General features: G+C 45.7%; 1 protein-coding gene across 1 annotated transcript; it reads left to right on the forward strand.

Moving 5' to 3' along the window:
- The first annotated feature begins 7,906 nt into the window (after positions 1–7,906).
- GIPR (gastric inhibitory polypeptide receptor) lies at positions 7,907–18,807 on the forward strand. The gene is given in 14 exon segments (XM_020787088.3): positions 7,907–8,027; positions 8,388–8,491; positions 9,160–9,259; positions 10,219–10,326; positions 11,462–11,583; positions 12,401–12,504; positions 13,531–13,687; positions 13,919–14,078; positions 14,716–14,776; positions 15,448–15,517; positions 16,331–16,419; positions 16,630–16,768; positions 17,132–17,173; positions 17,462–18,807. Coding segments are annotated over 14 exon segments (1,719 nt in total). The 3' UTR covers positions 17,804–18,807.
- The last annotated feature ends 1,198 nt before the right edge of the window (positions 18,808–20,005 follow it).

Below are 20,005 nucleotides of genomic sequence, written 5' to 3' on the forward strand. Positions count from 1 at the left end.
CAGGGTTGCTGGGATTTGTTGTCCAAAAGATCTGGAAAGTTCCAGGTTGAGGAAGGCTGATCTCTCTATACAGAGATCAAAAAGATGCATATGCCCAATTTGATTGCAATTAAGAATGGGCATACATGCCCCAAATTGCAATCAAATTGGGCAGACCCGGCTTCTCTTTCGTAGCCCCATATGGATCTTTAAAAAGAGAATTCACATATGCCGTAGTGAAGCCAACCACAACGGTCCAGAGGTTGGAAAATGTACTTTTTAAAGACTACAGCAGCTTTGAGCCTCGACATTTCCTGAATTCCATTCTACAGTTATTTGCCAATGCCCACCATGCGGAATACTCTTCTACAATATACTAGATAATAATAATCCTATGCCATCAAGTCAGTTCCCGACTTAATGGCAAACTTTTTCGGGGGTTTCCAGGTGGAAGACATTCAGAAGTGGTTGCCCCTTCTTCTGGGGGTGCCCTGGGTCTGTTCATCCAGATTTTTAAAATCCCCATGCATTATCATTTTATCTTCGTGAGCTGTCCAGAGAATGGCAAAGCTGATGCGAATACTCAAAGCAATGAATGAATAACTCTTATGGCTGCCACTTTAAGGGGATGCTAAATCAAAGTAGACCCGCTTTTTTATTTAATTAAAAGAGCAATTTTTAGTGGCACTCAGAATCTGTTCTGATTGACAGTGCAGAACCGAAGCATCTGCTACTGTACTTAATTTGAATGAATTAGCACATTTCTGCAAATCTATCCTTTCAAAAGACCGCTCCTATTTTTATCTCACACATTTTTATCTCGTCTTGGAGAGGCCCACCACTGGGCCTCTCCAACATCTGGGATATTTTGGTTTTTTCTTTCAGTTAAAGACCAAGATTGATGTCCTCATACAGGGAGACTCTAAGAATGTAAACTATCTGTGAACTAGTATATATAATCCTATTAAACAGAAGCAGCCAATCAAAATCTTTAAAAAAAGAATCAGAGGAGAAAGCCCTTGCAGAGCGAAAATCAAGACATGTTCTAGTCCCTTTGGGTGTGGAAAAATTAAAATATGTGTTGATTATTTTAGGGGGCCTAAGAATGCCTATGTTTTTCATCATTGGATCAGAGAACCCTGTATGAAAAGCCCCAAACATATTGTTATTTACAATATAATATTTTGTGGCTGCCTGGGAAGAAGATATATAACATATCTGGAAAAAATTATCTATGGGGTTGCAGGCTTTTGAGTTTCACAGAAATCTTCATCAGACAACATGGAAATATCATAAACTCTCAGGAGAACAGTGGAAACTGTTGCTTACTGATAAAAACATTTTAGCTTTTCGAGGCACACTGCAGTCAAAAATACATAGAATGTACATAGTGCTTTTAGTTCCCTGAATGACTCATTATGAAATTATCTCAGCAAGTCTTTACAACAATGATGTAAAGTGAGCCAGAATTATTATTAGCACCTATTTGGAAGTTGGCAATGGTAGCGCGTGAATCGTTTGACACCTGGGAAATTCTCCAGGTCCTCTCAGTTTCTCTTGTCATTTTCTTGTTGTTCTTGCCACCCACCCTCCATTTACACTACACTGATGTTGTGGACACCTCACGGAGCAAGTGTTGAGCTTCTGGATTATATAAAAAAAGCCAGTTATTTCCACCTCAGAATCCAAGCTGTACTCCCATAAGTTCAACATGTGGCTGCCATTCACTGCTCAATAGTATTCTCCGCATATAGTCCCAGCTTTGTGAAAAAGAACTGCAAGTGGATATTCCATCGGATCAACACATTTTCTCTCAGCAACACTGGGCTTTCTTAGCAATCAGACTTCTAAAGTCAGCTTATGCTTACCTCCTAATGAAAGTTCATTTTAAAAAAGCACAATTAAGTCCCAGATAGAGAACTGAGAAAAAGCAGATGCTGTGACAAACAGATCTCTTTCACCATTTGAAGGATCACCCCTGCTAAATATGGGCTAAAGATATTACCGAGTGCTTAGTTTTAATTTAAAAGACATGTTTCTAGTAGTCGTGGTAAAAAAACAAAGGAGTTATCTTTGGATAAGTACATTACCCTTCTCAAATTACATTGCTATAGATTTGAAATCTTCATGGTTTAACTACTAAGCTACAACGAAAGCGATCCAGGTTTTCTCTGTGATGATACATCCAGCCAAAGGAAGGCTGCATATTCCTACCCTTGTTTTTTTCCTCTTGGGATCTGCTTTGTAACTCCACAACAAGCTGACATTTCCAAACCCAAGTCCATAAATAGACACGAAAGAGTAAGCAATTTTGTCATTTTCACTGAAAAACAGCAATTTTATTAATGTGTTTATGTGGATGTTCTCTTGCATCATCCGTTCCCCTGAGCGTGTTCCTTGGTTTAGCATGATCTCTGCTGTTCCCATTCAGATTTCCTGGTGCACCCTGTGGCAATCTTCTAAACTTTTCTTCCTCACAAAATATGTTCACTTTCTGACCTGGGGAGGGACGTTTTCAATCCCCCTCAATTGATGGGGAGACTATGAATAGGTCCGATGAAACCATTCTCATGAAAACGCCGCCAAAAATACTCCTCTTCTAGCAATTTTTAGTTAGAAAAGAATGTGGGATGTAGAAAAGAGGCTTAAAAGAAACCCAACACGCTCTTAAGAGTTTCCAGAGAGAGAGGGCTGCTTGTCACAGTAAAACCACCAGAGTCTTCTGACATCTTCAAAACTGAACCTTTTTTTCTGAGGGTTCCTTCTTATCAGGTAAAATGGGGATGTGGGGGTTTTAGCAGCCAGACAGTCAAAAATGTAAAAAAAAACCCAACCCAAACAGGTCAGCCAAACACAATTCCCAACCACGATTAGCCAAAATCTGGCATCCAGAAAGCTACATTTTTCTCAGCTAACTTCTTTTGGAGTCTGAAAAACGGTTAAACTCCTGGATGTTCAAGAAGAGTGGCCAACATGTGGCCGTCTGGATGTTACGGATCACAATGCCTACAGTTTCAAAACATTAAAACTTCTTACCTTAAAACGTAGCGTGTTATTTTATTTAAAAGGTTTCCGAGCTGTGCCAGTTTGCTGTTTGTTTTGAGGCAGGTTTCGCTTTCATACACCTTGCACGGATTTTTGCTTGTTACGTAAGTATGTTTAAATGTTGTGATTGTGCAAACACAGAGAAAATAAAGGGAGAAGGATGAGAAAGATCAAACAAACAAACAAACAAACAAGTATGAGTTAGTGGGTGGAGAGAGAAATGAATGAAAGAATTGGATCATTATCTATCTATCTATCTATCTATCTATCTATCTATCTATCTATCTATCTATCTATCTATCTATCTATCTATCTATCTATCTATCTATCTATCTATCTATCTATCTATCCATCCATCCATCCATCCATCCATCCATCCATCCATCCATCCATCCATCCATCCATCCATCCATCCATCCATCCATCCATCCATCCATCCATCCATCCATCCATCCATCCATCCATCCATCCATCCACCCACCCATCCATCCATCCATCCATGCCATTTCTTCCCTATTGCTTTTATTTTTATTTATTCATTTTTGGTTCTCTCTCTCTCTAACTTCCCTTGTCCTTTGAAGAATAAACACTTTCAGCCTGTATGTCCAGCTGAGGCCAGGGTACCATGCAGTAAACTTTCCTCCCTGGTTCCTGGACAGCATCTCTCCTTCCCCACCACAGAGGTGCCCTAGTCAAAGTCGGCAAGGAACTTTTCCAGAGAGGCAGCTCAAAGACTTAGAAGATGTGCAGGTCCCCCTATGAGAGAAATCGGTGTGTGTGTGTGTGTGTGTGTGTTTCCCAGGGGGAGAGATCAAGGCGACGCCAGCTCTCCATTGCTTCCTCGCCCCCATGCCTCGTCTCCACGAGCAGCCCCCCTCCAGCCCCCGCGCTCTCCCACGCCTGGCAAAGCGAGGGAGACGCTGCCTTTAAACTCCGGAGCGCCAAGCCAGCCGGCTGCCAGATTTGCCGAAGAGAGGTGGCAACAGCAGGAAGCCCTCGCTCACCTTCAGACCCACAGGTAGGAAGAGCTCAGCTCCTCTTTATCCTAGTTTTGGCCTGTGTCTGTCTTCTTCCAAACTGCACAGCTGGCATCTGGATGCTTTGTCACCAGATGTTAGCGGGGTGCTCATGTCCCATCTTCTCTGCTCTGAAAACTTTAATGTGTTGATTTCTCCAGCCCAAGCTTCCGCTATAGGCACAAATTCAGGTCCGGTCTTGTTCTGTCCTTTATCCGATCCGTTTGCAACCTTCCTTCAACAGAGCAAGCTAGACATTTTGGAAGGGACCCATGAAAGGGTCTCAAATGGAGTGCCTAAAGGATGCTTCTGTCTCCTTTTCATTTTGCACGGTGGTGATCCACAGTGGCCTGGAAGAATCTCAATCGAATCTTGTTTCTATGGAGAGGGAGCAATGAATTAAAATGTCTTTCAGTAGTAGAAAAGGGTCAGCTTGTACAGTGAGATGTGAAAGAGAAGAACACTCCTGTGATTTTCAGATGAGAAAAAGGAATTTCAGCAGGTGTAGCAGCAGGAGAAGCTAAGGAAGTGGAGAATCTGGCAATATTTTTTTCCTATTGGTGTGCATATATGTAAGGGTTAGCTTAGATGTCCTTTTGAGTCTCTCCGAACTATGCAACCCTATGATTTTATGATTTTGTCCACATTTTGATTCTAAATCATAAATATAATGAATTTACTTTGGTGAAGTAAGTTTGAAAACTTGTATGAGATTTGCTTCCAATTTAAAACAAAACAAAACAAGTCTCAGAATTGGGCCACAAGTGAGCAGAATCTGTCCCTCATTTTGTCTTTGGTTTTGTCATAGATTAGCTTATTGGGGGGAAAAAACTACAGTACAGACAGAGGTGCTCCTGATAATGATATATATTACAGGTCTTCCTGCTGCTTCTCGTCTGTGCCTGCGTTTCTCCCTTTTTTTAATCAAATAAAAAGGTTTTTATTTGGTTTATACATGAGAATCAAACAGGGCATGTCTCTCGGAGCATTGTGGGGAGCCAGCTAAGGGAAGAAACACAGACACAAATTACAGTCCTCACAATGGAGATGATGATAACCATTTAATGTTTACAAACAAGTACCGGGTTCAAATTCTCCCTGCCAACCTTGCCATCTTCTGCTGTAAGGAAGCCCTGCTCTGGAATTTTAGGTGGGCCAGGAACGAACTGTAGTGGCTCAGTGCCAAGGAGAGAAGGCACTCTGTACGTGCTCAGAGTCAGCTTTCCTATAGCAAAAATACACTATAATTTTGATTTTTTTTTTTTTTAGGACAAGGCATGGTGAAAGATGGTTAGGATCGCCCTTAACTGGCCGTGAGCAAGGGCTGTGGGAGCAAGAGAGGGATAGGGAGAAGGCAAAGGAAAAAGTCAATGATACTGATGAGATGATTTGTTTTGCTTTTGCTGATGGTTGTGAGGAGATGCAGGAAACTGAAGGCAGGAAATTCTTTTCCAGTGTACCTAGGTAACCTGCTTTTCTTGCCTGAATGTAATCAAGATGCTGAGTTATATTAAGGTTGTTCTTACAGGTCATGATGTACCTTGAAAGCTTCAGGCAGGGTGCAGAGATTTGAAGGCCTGAAGGGAAGAAAGACGAGGGGAAAAGAGAAAAATTTAGGAGGGGGGGGAAATCCTCCTTTTCTCCATGAGACAAATAGTCTGTTTTTAGAAAAAAAAGATAAAGACTTTCTCTTTTTGAATGACAGCATTTAAAGATAAGATTTGAGTCACTCAGAATACCAGGAACGGCATTCGTGTCTGTTTGTAATGTTGTTTGTATAAAACCGAGGCTGTTGCGTTTTAAATGTCCTAAATATAGCAAAATACAGCCCCTGTGGGGGGGGGGGGTGCATAGAGTTTCAGACGAGGACCTGTAAGCCCCAGGTTCAAATCCCCACTCAGCCATGGAGGACTCCAGGCGGAGGGCCGTCATAAGCCACTTCTTGAGTTATCTCTCATCTCTCAAAAACCCTGGTAGCGTTGCTGTTAAGTTAGACGTTACTTGATAGCATGTAGAAACCCACAGTCCCAAAAGAAAGGAATGGGAGTGGTACACGTCTGAGGCCTCTCTGCCTAGGAAAATCCTAGAAAGGGTTGCCATAAATCAAAATAGGCTCAACAGCAGAAGATTATTATTTCATACATTTATCGCCTGCTGTTGCATCCGTATCACGGAAGGACCACGGGGCTTTTTCTGTGTTTTTCTGAACAGCTGGCAGTTCATTCACCCATCACTTCCAAAAATTATGGTGCTTTTATCAACAGTTTTAACCACAGGCGGTCAATTTCCAGAGGTCTGGAGATGGCATGCCCCTCCTTCGGACTTTAGAGGGGTGCATCCACTCCAAGGGTGTCCTCCAATGGCCCCCCCATTAAAAAAAAGATTGCCACAATAATATTCACATCTTGTAGTAGCTGCAAGGAGCAGTTATTTGGGCTGCTTGTAGGTTGGTGTCCGCTGTCTGGATAGCTCAGTGTTTTAGTTAGGTTGGGAGTTCGATTCCTCCCACTGTGCTTTCTGGGAGAAGAGCCAGCCTGGGTAGCCCTGGGCCAGCTGCACACAGTTCCAGGGCTCCCCCCAGAAGAAGGGCAAACCACTTCTGAGTATTCTCTTCCTGGCAAACCCTGGAAAGGGTAACCACAAATCAGAACTGATCTGATGGCAAGTGATGATTATTATTTTATTCTTCTATCCCCTGCGCCATCAATTGTTTGGAATTACCGAGGAACCCACCCACGGTGTCGTTTGCTGTCTCTCCGCCATCTTTTCTGGTTCCTTGTAATGTGGTCCACCAGACATGGCGTGCTCCCGGCTGATGAACAGCAGGGGCTGCCGAGAAGTTCACATTGATTTTTCAATTTTTGTTTCCTCCTGGCGGCTTTTAGCTAAATAAACATCAGCGTGTGGAAACAAGAAATGGATGGGTTTTGGATGGAGGCCCTAAGTTCAAATGTCCAGCTCCTTTAATGGCATTTTTCATCGGGTGACAGGACAAGTTTTGTGCAATGGCTAGAGAAAATAGAAAAGGAAGGAAAGGCCTAGGGGATGCTGGTTTTGTTCTGATTCTGAGAAAATTACATTTTAAAAATAACATTTCCATGCATTTTTAAAACCCTTGCCGACAAAAAAAAAAAAAACTTGTGATATAAAATTTAGACTAGGAACATTTCACCCCTGAAACTCTAGGTTTTTATATGAAGGTGCTTGTTATTTTCGATAGAAGAGAGCTGGCTGGATCGCTCCATGGTTTAGGTCTCTGGCTGCCAAGGTTGAGAGTTCGATTCTCCACTGGGCCTCCCGGGAGACAAGCCAACCTACCTGGGTGGCCTTGGGCAAGCGGAAGACCGTGCGAGAGCCGCCCCCAGAGGAAGGGCATAGTAAACCACTTCTGAGTACTGTCAACCTAGGAAACCCGAAAAAGAGGTTGCCATAAGTCAGAACAGAAAAGCTAAAAGATGGGCCAGGAGTCAGTGGCAGAATATGTGCCTTGCATTTAGAAGGTCTCACTGTCGCTGTGTTGCTCTTACGATGTGGCCTCCAACTCACGGTGACTCTATGAATCAGTTAGCTCCAAAATCCCCGGTCCTCAGCGACTCTGCTCAGCTCTTGCAAACTCAACCCTATGGCTTCCTTTATCGAGTCGGTCCATCTTGTATGTGGTCTTCCTCTTTTCCTGCTGCCTTCCACCGTTCCCAGCCTGATTGTCTTTTGTGGAGAATCCTACCTTCTCAAGAGGTGACCAAAGTACCTCACGTTTTGTCCAGGGTATCAGTTCTTGTTGTAAGGTGTTGGGGGATGAATAGAAGACGGCTTCCATGACCCTAGAAGGTGGAGAAGAAATTTATTTCCCAGGGAAATGATTCACAATGGCTAGGAAACAAATGCTGGGCATGGGGGGCGGGAAGCTAGGCAATGTTATGAGTTTTAGTCCAACAACGTACAAGTTAATAGCTCAGGGAGCTAAATCCGCTGGCTGTGGAGCCAGAGGTAGCGAGTGCGAATCCTTGGCGTACCTTGTAGGAGAAGAGCCACCCGGCCACTGTGGGTTGTCTTGGGCAAGCTAGATGATCTTAGAGTGCCTTCAGAGGAAGAGAATGGGGGACTACTTCTATGCATACCAAACAAACCCTAGAAAGGGTCAGTAAGGATCTGCCTTGATGGCAGATAACTATATAGTAGTCCAGAAATGTAATTTTTCCAGGATCTGCAAATGAAAAAGCCGACGGATGCCAAAGGTTCCAGGTTTTTTTTCTCTGGTGGTTTCTCCCCCAGAAAGCTTCAGCCAGACTTGGGTCCAAATGTGGATGGAGGCGGGCAGAGGATCCTACTCAGGGCTCGAGGCTTGAGATGGCCGCTTCCCGCTGGCCGTATCCTGGCTCCGTTGTTCGTGAAGCATGCAGGAATCGCTCGAACTCTTACTGCTGTTCGCATTGCTCCAGAAGAAAGCAGAGGTGAGGTGAAGGATGCACGACCTTGCTTCCCTTTGGTCCTTTTCTTGAGGTGGAATGATCCCAGTTTCACTGGAGTCCTTTCCAAAATGAATGGCTAAACGGTCAGGATGAGCTTTGCTCTTAGCTACAGGCAGGCAATGGCCTCAAGCAGGAGATAAGGGGGGGGGGCAGCCTGCCAGCTGTTTCTCCCAAACTCCTCAGCTGTTCCTCTGTGTATGACTTTCAGCTTCTTTTCTCCCTTTCTAAAAGCATGGCTTGTTTTTAGCACCACATGGTCCCCCGGAGTGGTGCAGTTTAGCGCTATAACACTTCCTGGTTGAGGTGAATGTTTGCAGCGTGCGATTCCCTGTAGGAAGCTTTGAATAATCACTTAAAAAACAAAAACAAACCCCAAATAAACAAAAAATTAGCTCCAGCAGAGAAGATACAGCATGGATGTTGAGTTCATTAAATTTTCCTTGGACATTCCTTAGAAATCTCTTAAAGAGATGCATCTTTCTGAAATAGAAAAGAAGTGGGTTTTAAAAGGAATATTTGGATACAAAAACTGTGGGTCTCCCAGCAGCAAGCAGCAAAATGCAGGGAATTGCAGAAATTCACCGTCTGGACGAACGATGAGTGTCTAGACTTCAAGTTCGTATCTGCAATGTTGTTTCTCCCTGTCACAGAGCAGGACCACTGAGAATTCAGCCAAGGATATGTTGGAAGACTGGCGGCAGTATCGGCAAGACTGCCTTCAAAAGATGCTAGAGGACCCTCAACCCACAGGTAAGGAACGCTCCTCTCTCAACTGATTCTTCTTGCCTTCCACTGAGACCATATTTTTCCCGAAGACGCCCCATGTATTAGATGCCACCCCACTTTTCTAACCCAAAATTTCTTTCTTTGCAAGAAAGTGGAGGGGGAAAACAGGGATCAAAACGCTTTGATCCCTCCCCTCCTTACTTCCGTCTATAAGACGACTCTCAATGTTTAATCTAAATATATTAGAGAAAAGTATCGTCTTACACACGGAAAAATATGGTAAGTTCCATAATGGCATTTTTCTGTCACATGTTTATGGCTTGTGAGAAGTTCACACAACTTTTCCATGTGGGATTTTCCATCTGAAGTGGCAGGATAACTTGTCTCCCTTCAGATACGATGCACAGTTGTCCCTTGAATTGCACGGATCTGAACAACACAGTTTTGGTTATACACATTTAAAATAAATAAATATTAGGGGCCCAGCAACCCTAACCCTGATGTTGTTGAAGGGAGAAGTATACTTTGACTTGGGTGGGGAGGATGCTATTTCTGGCTCTGCCTCAGGTGGCAAAATATCTTGGACTGCTCCAGGAGACATTAATCGCTGCTGCTGTTCTCCCTCTTCTTAAACGTGAATTTCCATTTCCAGCCATTGGCCGAGGGTCAAACTATACATTACAGATAGGAGGCTGTGAGAAGAAGGGTTTCCTTAAGTGCAGAAGGATGTCTGATTGTCACGAGGGAAGCTTTTCACACCTCTTGCAGGTTTGCAAGATCTCTTGTTTTGTTTTTGTGACTGGTCTTCAGGAAATGATCACAGGCTTCTGGTGTTAAGTATGAATGCTTGATTGCACAGGCCTGGTAGAACCATGTTTCTGGAATACGAACACAGTTCAGCTTCTAACGATGTGGTGTCTGTAACTTGTAATTTGACCCTAAGCCTGCGGCCTACCTTCCCTTCCCTCTGCTCTGTTTTCCAGGCCTGGTGTGCAACCGGACATTTGACATGTATGCCTGCTGGGGTGATGCCCTCCCTAATACCTCTGCCAAAGTCCCCTGTCCCTGGTACCTGCCGTGGTACCACCAAGGTAAGCGCTGTCTGTAGAAAGACCCCTGGCACTCTTTCATCTCCGCAAGCCTGCTTAACCCCTTTCATTGGAAGCCTGGATACCACCCCGAACTCTCACCAGGCTGAAACACGGCTACTTTCAAACATAGCCGCTTGGAGACGTTTTGGGGAAATCAACAATAACAGTTCGATAAGTCTTATACCGCGACTTCTATGTTGTTTGCGTATATTTGAGCAGACGTTTCTCATTTATAATATTAAATATCTATCATATGTTGTAGTGTTCGTTGTGTGTTTCACGTAGACAGTTAGCTGCCGAGAAGGGTGGGGGAAATCGGTCTAAATGGAAAGGTTTTGGTAATGACCAGCACCTTTCTTCTGAGGTCTTTCAAAGAAATCTAGCTGACACAAAAATCTGCCTCACTTTCTCTCACACACACACACGTTCGCTCCCACACCCTCAGAAGCTTAATAGCCACGCAGAAACGGCATCGTATTCTTTCTCGGGTTGATTCCAGCACTGCCGCCATCTTGCAATGGCTGAGCCAAGGCACCTTTCGCTGACTTGAGCCCCTCCGGATCTTAAACTACAACTCCTCCCAGCGCCAGCCAGCCTCGCCAGTTGTTGGGGATTCTGGGAGCTGTAGTCCAAAGGAACCTCCCCCAGCTTTGCGTGACCCCACTGTCCGTTACAGATTGTCAGCTCCTTGCATGGAGAGACCTGCCAATGTGTCTATAACAGTGGCCCCCAACCTTGGTTTCCCATGTGTTGTTCTTGGACTACAACTCCCAGAAGCCTTCACCACGATCTGCGCTGGCCAGGATTTCTGGGAGTTGTAGTCCAAGAACATCAGGGGACCCCCAAGTTTGGGAACCACTGACCTGTCCCATTCCGCAAGGTACCCAGGTACACTAATGCTCTATAACAGTGGTCCTCAACCTTGGTCCTCCAGATGTTCTTGGACTTCAACTCCCAGAAATCCTGGTTAGCAGAGGTGGTGGTGAAGGCTTCTGGGAGTTGTAGTCCAAGAACATCTGGAAGCCCAAGGTTGAGGACCACTGCTCTATAATATAAATAATAGAGAAATATCAACTAAACTATTTTCCACCATCTCCCTTCTTCCTGTTTTCCTTCTCTCCCCTTTCCTCTCTAGTGCGAGATGGCTTTGTTTTCCAGAAATGTGGGGCAGATGGACAGTGGGTGGTGGACGACTCTGGCCATCCATGGCGGGATCACTCCCAGTGTGAGGGTCTTAATGAGGAGCTCCCTTTCCAGGTAAATCTATCAGGCCAACGATGCTGGATCAGGAAAGCCTGCAGATGTGGGTGGGGACAGCAGGGCAGGCCTTCTTGACACCAAACTGCTCGTAATCGATTTCATGGTGTCACCCACGGATCCATGCTTTCCGCATTCACTAATCAAAAACATCGGCCGTCACTTGTAATCTGTTTCATGCATAGATTAATCAAGTAAGGTTTAACGTTGATTCGATTAACGAAATCAAGCACCATTTGCGAAAGCTGTTGCTTTTGTTGATTAAAAAGTGTGAGAGAATTAAATTTGAGGAAAATAAGGAATATTTTGGTCTTGTCTGTTGTTCCATTAATAGAGAATGAAAAAAAATAAACAATTAAAAGATGGTGTCTCCTTCTGACAATGAGAGACAATTTTACTAACAGGCTGAAATCCTGTTGCTATAAATTACGTGACATAAGACTGATCATGCCACCAGCCTTACGAGGCATAATTTAACAGCAACAGGATTTTAGCCAGTACATGGTAACCTATTTTCTATTTTCTTAAACTATTATCTGGAATTATTACAATTTTCTGCCAGTAACGCCAGAGATGTAACTTTCAGGGGCAAATTACCACCAGTTAAGAAGACAGAGCATACATTTCCTACTGAAAGTGCTATCCTACTACTGGTGTTATCTTGGTGGAAGAAAATCTTCTCTTGAAATACTCTTTATTTCCAGATTTTCTACTATTAAGCCCTGTAGCCTGTGGGCTGGCTTGCCCCGGGGGGGATAGGAAATCTGCAGTGGGTGTGTCCTCTTTTTTTGATATGGACATTTCTACTTTCTTCCAGGAACATTTGTGGATTTTGGAACAATTTCGACTCATGTACACAGTGGGCTATTCCCTGTCTCTGGTGGCTGTCCTGGTGGCCCTGGCACTCTTGGCAACTTTCAGGTATTGGAGAAGGCGAAAAGAAAAAAAGGAGGGCGTGGGCGTCAGATATCACAGTGGTTCCGCACCTTGGGTCTCCAGGTGTTCATGGACTAAAACTCCCAGAAATCCTGGCCAGCCACAGTGAGTGGTGAAGGCTTCTGGGAGTTGTAGTCCAAAAACATCTGGTTGGGACCCAAGGTGGGGAACCCTTGGAATATCGGAGGGATACAGCTAGTCATTTTACTGGAAGGATCGGGGACTGGCAAGGTGTCAACACAAAGACAGATCTTTTGCTATGGGGATTGCTGAGGTCCATGGTCACTTCCGACATCAGTCCTGTTGCTTCCTTCCTTCCCACCCCATCTTGCTGTTGCTTTCCTCCTCTTTCCGATTGGTCAGAGATGGACTACAACTCCCAGAAGCCTTCACCACGATCTGCGCTGGCCAGGATTTCTGGGAGTTGTAGTCCAAGAACATCTTCTTCTTCAGCTGGGTCTCCTGGATGCTGCTAAACACCTCTGGAGAAAAAGAGCCAGCCTGGGTTGCCTTGGGCAAGCTGCACACCGTCCCAGGGCTCCCCCTAGAGGAAGGGAAGGGTAAAGCACTTCTGAGTATTCTCTACCCAGAAAACCTTGGAGGGGGATAAAGTTGGCCTAAGTCAGAATTGACTTGACTGCACATGATGATGATGAGAATGATGATGATGATGCGCCTTAGCTTAAAATGCCCACTGTCCCTTTGCTGAGTGCTTATTCTTAAGAAAAAGGCATATATGTAGGTAGGAGGAAAGGGCTGCATTAATTTATTTTTTTTAATAAACGAAGACTCCCATCAAAGCATTTTCTTAATCAAGCAGTAGTTTGACAATTAAAGAATCAAACATATGATGCAGATCAGTAGAGCTTGGTCCTGCCCATTAAACATCAAGGAATACAGAAGCCCTAGGTCAAATGAAGCCCTAGGCTAGCTGCTTTGGCTCACGGTTCGATGTGCAGATTGTATTGCAGCTGACTCCTTCCCTCCTGTTTCTCCCGCCTGCCCCTTCAGGAAACTTCGGTGCATCCGCAATTACATCCACATGAATCTTTTCCTCTCCTACATGCTTCGGGCTGTCTCCATCCTTGTCCGGGACACTCTGCTCCGGCTACGCTTTCCTGAGGAATTCCAGAAGGAAGGCGATCTGTCCCTACTTCCTATAGGACAGGTACTGTTCCCCCGTTCCATGGGGCATCCCGTGGCAACCGCTATGGGGTGGAGGTTAAAAGGAGCATAGATTGGAGAGGGAAAAGACTACGACTCTTAAGAGTCTTCAGTAGCTGTGCAAGATGGGGAATTCTGAGATTTGTAGTCCAACATGAAGGACTGGTGGGGTGGCAGCTGGGACTTTAGTTTCAATTTCCTCCTTTCTCTCTCTCTCTCTTTCTTGGCTGCTCAGGCTGTAACTAGCTGTCGCCTAGCACAAGTCTTGACTCAATATTGCGTCTGTGGAAACTACTACTGGCTCCTGGTGGAGGGCATCTACCTCCACAACCTGCTGGGACCGATGACCTTCTCCGAAGAGAGCTATTTCCCGGGCTATCTGCTCATCGGATGGGGTGAGTCCGCGGAGGCTAGTGCCATGTCCGGACAAGAAAATATACTGCCTCCGCTGAGCGATGCATTTCTTTGATGCTTGATTTCACATCCTGCCCTTTAAAAAGGTGGCCCATTTATATTGGTGTAAGCATTTGTGGATGAGAATCCAGTCCTTCAGACAGAGGGAATGCAGTGTTTAAGACACAAAGGATATAGACACAGTGTGCCCAATGATAGGGTTGGGGACCCTGTGCAACGAGATGCAGAGAATACAAATGGCATTCTTCACACAGGCAGTGAACATTCAGAAGTGTTGACCGCACAATTGGTAGAGTAATAAGTGCATGTGTATGCCGACAGTCTCTGGTTAGACGGTTTGCCTTTGAAATGCACATATACATTCTTCCTTTTTCTCCCTAAGAAGTATTGGTTGTGTGGAGACCAGGGTTTTGCAAAGCAAACTAAAATTTTAGCTATACCTGCAGGGAAAGCCTACACATTCATATGTATGGGCTGAGATCCAGTCGTTAAGTCAAGTCCTCCATCAGTTCCACTGATTTAGTGGGCCTACTCTAGTTTCGATTTTCAGCTGGATTACAGCAGTGGTCTGCTAAAAAAACAAACAACCCCCCCCCTTTCTTCTGTCTTCCTACGCAGGGTCACCAATACTTTTTGTTATCCCTTGGGCGATTGTGAGATACCTCTATGAAAACAATGAGTAAGTATATCTGTCTTGAGCCTTCCTCTTCCTCCTCCTCCTCAACCCCCACCACCAACATCCCCCCCTTTTGTCCAAGGACCTTAAAACCGTATACCTCTTTCTTACCCTCCCATCTCTCTCAAGAATCTTTTGAGCCAGGTTGCTACGGCTTTCGTGGAAGTAAAGAAAGCATTATGTTCCAGTCGTAGGTCTAACCGTAGTGGTCGGCCAAGGATAAGAGAGAGAGAAGCTGTTTTATAGCAAGTCAGACCTACGATAACCTAGGCTTATTTGTCACGCTTACATCTTGCTTCCCACCCACCCACACATCCTACACAGCTCTCCTCCTCACTTTATCCTCACGACAACCTGGCAAGGTAGTCAGGCTGTGACAGGGTGACTGGCTCACGGCTGAGGGAGGTTTTGAACTCAGCTCCCCCAGGTCGTAATCCAAAATTCTCGCCACAACCACCACACGGGCGCCGTAGCATTCCCAGCAGCCGGTTCGGAGTTCTAGAGAGGGCCCCATTCCCACTTGGAATTGCTGAGGATCAGGACCTGAGATTTTGTCCGTGAACGCCTGTGCTCAGCCACTGAACTAAACCTCGAGACATCACTGCTATTTTCTCTCCATTCTTGCATTCCACTGATGCCTCTTTCAATGATATATATATATTTTTTGCCCCCAGATGCTGGGAGAGAAATGACAACCTGGGCTACTGGTGGATCATACGCTGCCCGATCCTGCTGGCCATCTTTGTAAGTGGTAGAGGGAAAGAGGAACGGACCTCGGCTATACCTGAATGTTGGTCGTCCCTTTCCTCCTGAACCAGCAGCTGTTGCTTGCACAAGACCTCCACGGGCTTAGCTGGAGCCTCTTCCCCCCCACTTCATCCCACGGAGATGCTCTGAACCAGCAGATGTGGTTCTGTGGTATTGGCAATAGGGCTGTGCTCTCCTTATTCCCAGTATCCTGTCTGCACCGGCAGGGAAGACGGAGCAACCTGGGGTTTTGCTAGGGAGAAGGGCACGTGAAGAAGCAGATGGACTTAGCTCCTCCCCTGGTGCCCTGTGGCTTTACCTCTGAGGATCTCACCCTCTATCCTGGTGATTCCCAACCTTGGGACCCCAGCTGGTCTTGGACTACAACTCCCAGAAATCCTGGCCAGCAGAGCTGGTGGTGAAGGCTTCTGGGAATTTGAGTCCAAGAACATCGGGTTGGCTCAAGGTTGAGAAACACTGCAACCAACTAGTCCCAGTGGACATTGGTTACCGTGGCTAAGTAGAGGGACCCCATGGAGGACCTTTGCATCCAAACTAGCCCGTTGTCGCTGGACGACCACCTCCATAGTCAAAGGCATACCTCTGAAGACCAATGGCTGGAGATCAGAAATAGGAGAGTGTTTTGCTTCTGGGTTCCCCGCAGGTATGCGGTTGGGCAAAATGGGAGTAGGATGTTGTGCTAGAGAGAATTTTGGGCCGATCCAACAAGACGGATCTTTTGGGTTTATGAACGCTGGAATTGCAGAACCCCCACGTCTGAACTCTTGCGCTTTTTCCTGCTTCCCCCAGGTCAACTTTGTGATATTTATCCGCATTATCAGGATTCTGGTCTCCAAGCTCCGGGCGCAACAGATGCCTTACACAGATTACAAATTTAGGTAAGGAGACAAGTTCTCTGCCAGCAAGGAAGGTGTGGAATTGTGAAGGACGACCCAGGATCTGTGCTACGTTGCTGGATGCCAAGGGCAGGAAATAAGGCAAAGGAGCTCAACTAAAGTGGGGGAGGTGGGCTTGATGATTATAGAGCCTGGGAAGGACTCAGAGGCAGGTGCACGGACTAGAATATGGTCTTTATTCCTCTTGGTTAGGCTGGCCAAGTCAACGTTGACCCTCATTCCCTTGCTGGGCATTCACGAGGTGGTATTCGCACTGGTCACCGAGGAGCAGGCGCAGGGCACGGTGCGCTACATCAAATTCTTCTTTGAGCTGTTCCTGAACTCCCTCCAGGTAAGAGGCACATCCGGATCTCGGAAGCTGCCGGTAGAGGCAGGGGGAATCCGTTGCCAGTGGATGGGGAATGTTCAAGGGGGTGGACTGGGCTCTTCTCCCCTGACATCCCCCCCAGCAGTCCTGTAAGGGAGATCAGGCTGAGAAAATGCAAGGGCATTTTCTCAATAATAAAATGCAAAGCTACCCTAGTGAGCTTCATGCTCAAACAAGGATTTGAACTCGGGTCTCCAGAGTCCGAATCCAATACTAACCATGACACTTCCCTTACAACAAATTAAGCTGTTGTAAAACCAACACACAGCCGCCTGGCGGACGCATCAACTCTTATGGATGATGCTATTTTTTAATTTTGTCTTACAGGGTCTTCTGGTGAGCATCCTTTACTGCTTCATCAATAAAGAGGTAGGTCATCGGGAAAACCCACCCACCTGGCTGTACAAGCCCAAAGTAGTGGTTCATTTAATTGTTCATTCGAGACCAGGCCCCTGCAAAATACTTTGCATTCAAACAAGAATCACTTGCAGCAATACAAGAATGCTGGAGAAATCCTTCATGGCACCACCATGAAGTTCAAAAGGATCAAGTCATCTCATTCCCACCCCACCCCCCATGGTGCGATTTCCCCTCCTGCACATCCTGGCTCTGTCACACCCCTGGCAGCAACCTCTCTTTCTGTTTCCCCCCTTCCAGGTCCAGTCCGAGATCCAGAGAAAGTGGCGGGGTTGCCTATTAGGTGCCGGCCGGCTTGAGAAGCAAGGGCAGAGCTGGAGCCACTGGGCGTCTTGGCGCAGCCGAAGCAGCCACCGGAAAAAGGCCGGCAGTTCCTGCCCTCCCGGCTGCCTGGAACGAACTGGTCCTCCGAAGGGCTTTGAAAACCCAGGAGGCACACGGATGCATCCGCAGACCCAGCTGGGCAGTAGACCTTACGGCTATGTCCCTATCAAGATGAAGATTGAGGATCAGGCCGATGTGCCCACTGCCACCAAGGAGGTGCCCGCGTGCCCTTCCAGGGGCCCTGAAGCCATCTGCTGATCCCCGGTTTCTTTCCAAGCTACGAACAAACTTTGCCACCTGGGAGGCTTCCGCTCCAGTGTGCTTGAGAGAGCCAATACTGATGTGAACTCTGGGGACAAGGGGCGAGCCGTAGCGCTCTCTATATACATAACGAACAAACCCGCATTCAGTGTTCTGCGTTCAGTGAGCAGGAGATGATGCTTGTGCAAAAAACGTGACACCTTCCTTTTTGTCCTGGATAGAGCAGGATTGCCAAGAGGAGGCGACACTTGGACGGGCTTATTAGCTGCCTTTAGCCTGGTCGTCTGGGATGTGTAAGAATCACCCTAGGCGACCTGATCTGGGAAAGTTTATAAACTGGAAGAGAGCATATCCTGTTTAGTTTTTTTTTAAAACATGTCCTTGGACATATCACAGGAACAATTTTACATAGCCGGGTGACTCCTAGCAACAATTTATGTAGGCTAGTCCTTTTTGTCAAGAAGTGTTAAGTGATAATATCATCACTTATAAATGATATCAAGTCCACCCTCTAGATCTGGTTTCTTGTATCAGTTCATGCATCCTTCAAGGTCCTGGAGCTTAGATGTGCTACTTGGTTGGTGGACTATAACCCCCATCATCCTGAGGTCCAGTGGCTCCGGTATTCCAAGACTTTTAGACCCACACCAAAAAACACACACATTTTTCTAACTTGGCATGCCGTTTGTGGCGTTTGGCAGTCCAGCAACCGTTTTCCATTTCAAGCGACCGAGTCGTGTCAAACTCTTGAAAAGCGACACTAAAAATCGTAAGCTGGGGACACGGCTCCCCAACCGGCATGGAAGTGGAAAGGAGAAGGGCCTTATCCTTCACATAACAAGAATTACTGAGGGAGTCAAGCTGGCTTCCTCCTTCTCCTCCTGCAAGGAGTGTGTCCTGCCCCTCACCTGCCATCCATGGATCCTAAACCCTGAGGCAAGGAGAGAATGGCAAGAAAGCAAGAAAGCCAGAGTGGAGAAAGTGTGGGTTTGGACTGTGGGTAATTTTCCCAAGCCTGTTTTTGCAAACCCAGCCCCACTTTTCCTTAGAAAAAAATGTGAAGTGTATAGACCCTGAAACCCTCCAGGAGCAAGGAGTCACCTACTGAAGAAGTTACAGCACACTGAACTGTTTCACACACCAAAATCCTTGTGGTTTAAAGCCATCTCCAGCATCCTTTTTTTGGGGGGTGGGTGGGTTTCAATGCCACAGATAACCAGAACCCTGAGGTCTGACCTCAGCGCTCCACATTGGTTGGCGCCTTAAGATCTGTAGTGCCCAACCCAAGCTTATTGTAAGCCGCCCAGAGACCTTCTTCGGGTGGTGTGGGCAACACAGAAGTTCAATAAATAAATTAAATAAAAAATAAGTTCCAGCACTCTTGGTCTCTATGCATTTCTGCCTTGCTCAAAACTGCCATTTCCCCCCTCTGGGCAGAGAGATAACTAACCTATTGTCCTCTCTCAAAGGGAGAAGGCAGAAGGATTGGGGAACCTCCCACTGTTAAAATCCAATTACTGTACAGTAGTAGCTTGGTGGTAACATGGTGTTCCAGATTTCCAAACTTGAAGCAAAAATATCAAAGTGGTGGTACAGTCACTAGTGGGTTTATTTTATTTTATTTTATTTTAGCATGATTTCAGGAAAGCTGTCCCCCGACCCCACCCCCAGTGGGTCCCAGCGATGAAAAATTAACCTTTTGATCCTTTGATATTTAGCCCTCTTTGTGCACTAAACATATGGTTCTCCGGTCACATCACCTGGAGCTGCGGAGGGATTAGAATATAATTTGTAAAGACCACGTTACTCACAGCACAATGAGTAAAAACCTCCCTCTTTTGCAGTGTGGGTGTAACAAAATCTCATTCCAGGAGCCAAAAAATAAAAAATAATTCAAGGCACTGTATGGGTGTAGCATGTAATGATTTCCAATTACAGTACCTTTTATACCTCTTTTGAAAAGTGCTATTTTTAGATGCATTGCACCAGAAATGGTCCTGCTTTCATGTCATTCTCTTATCAACCCTGAGGTGTGTCTTTTAAAGCCATCAAAAGCAAAGCAATAACAACCAGGAATGTCGAGGAATGTTATAAATGCAAGAAGTTATTCATACACTAATGGCAATGCATTATGTTTTAAGTACACTGTTAACACCCATGGTTAAAAAGTAACTTTCCAAGCTCTGGAAGGGAATTTCC

The sequence above is a fragment of the Pogona vitticeps genome, chromosome 9 (genome assembly GCF_051106095.1).
Source record: "Pogona vitticeps strain Pit_001003342236 chromosome 9, PviZW2.1, whole genome shotgun sequence".
Lineage (NCBI taxonomy): Eukaryota > Metazoa > Chordata > Lepidosauria > Squamata > Agamidae > Pogona > Pogona vitticeps.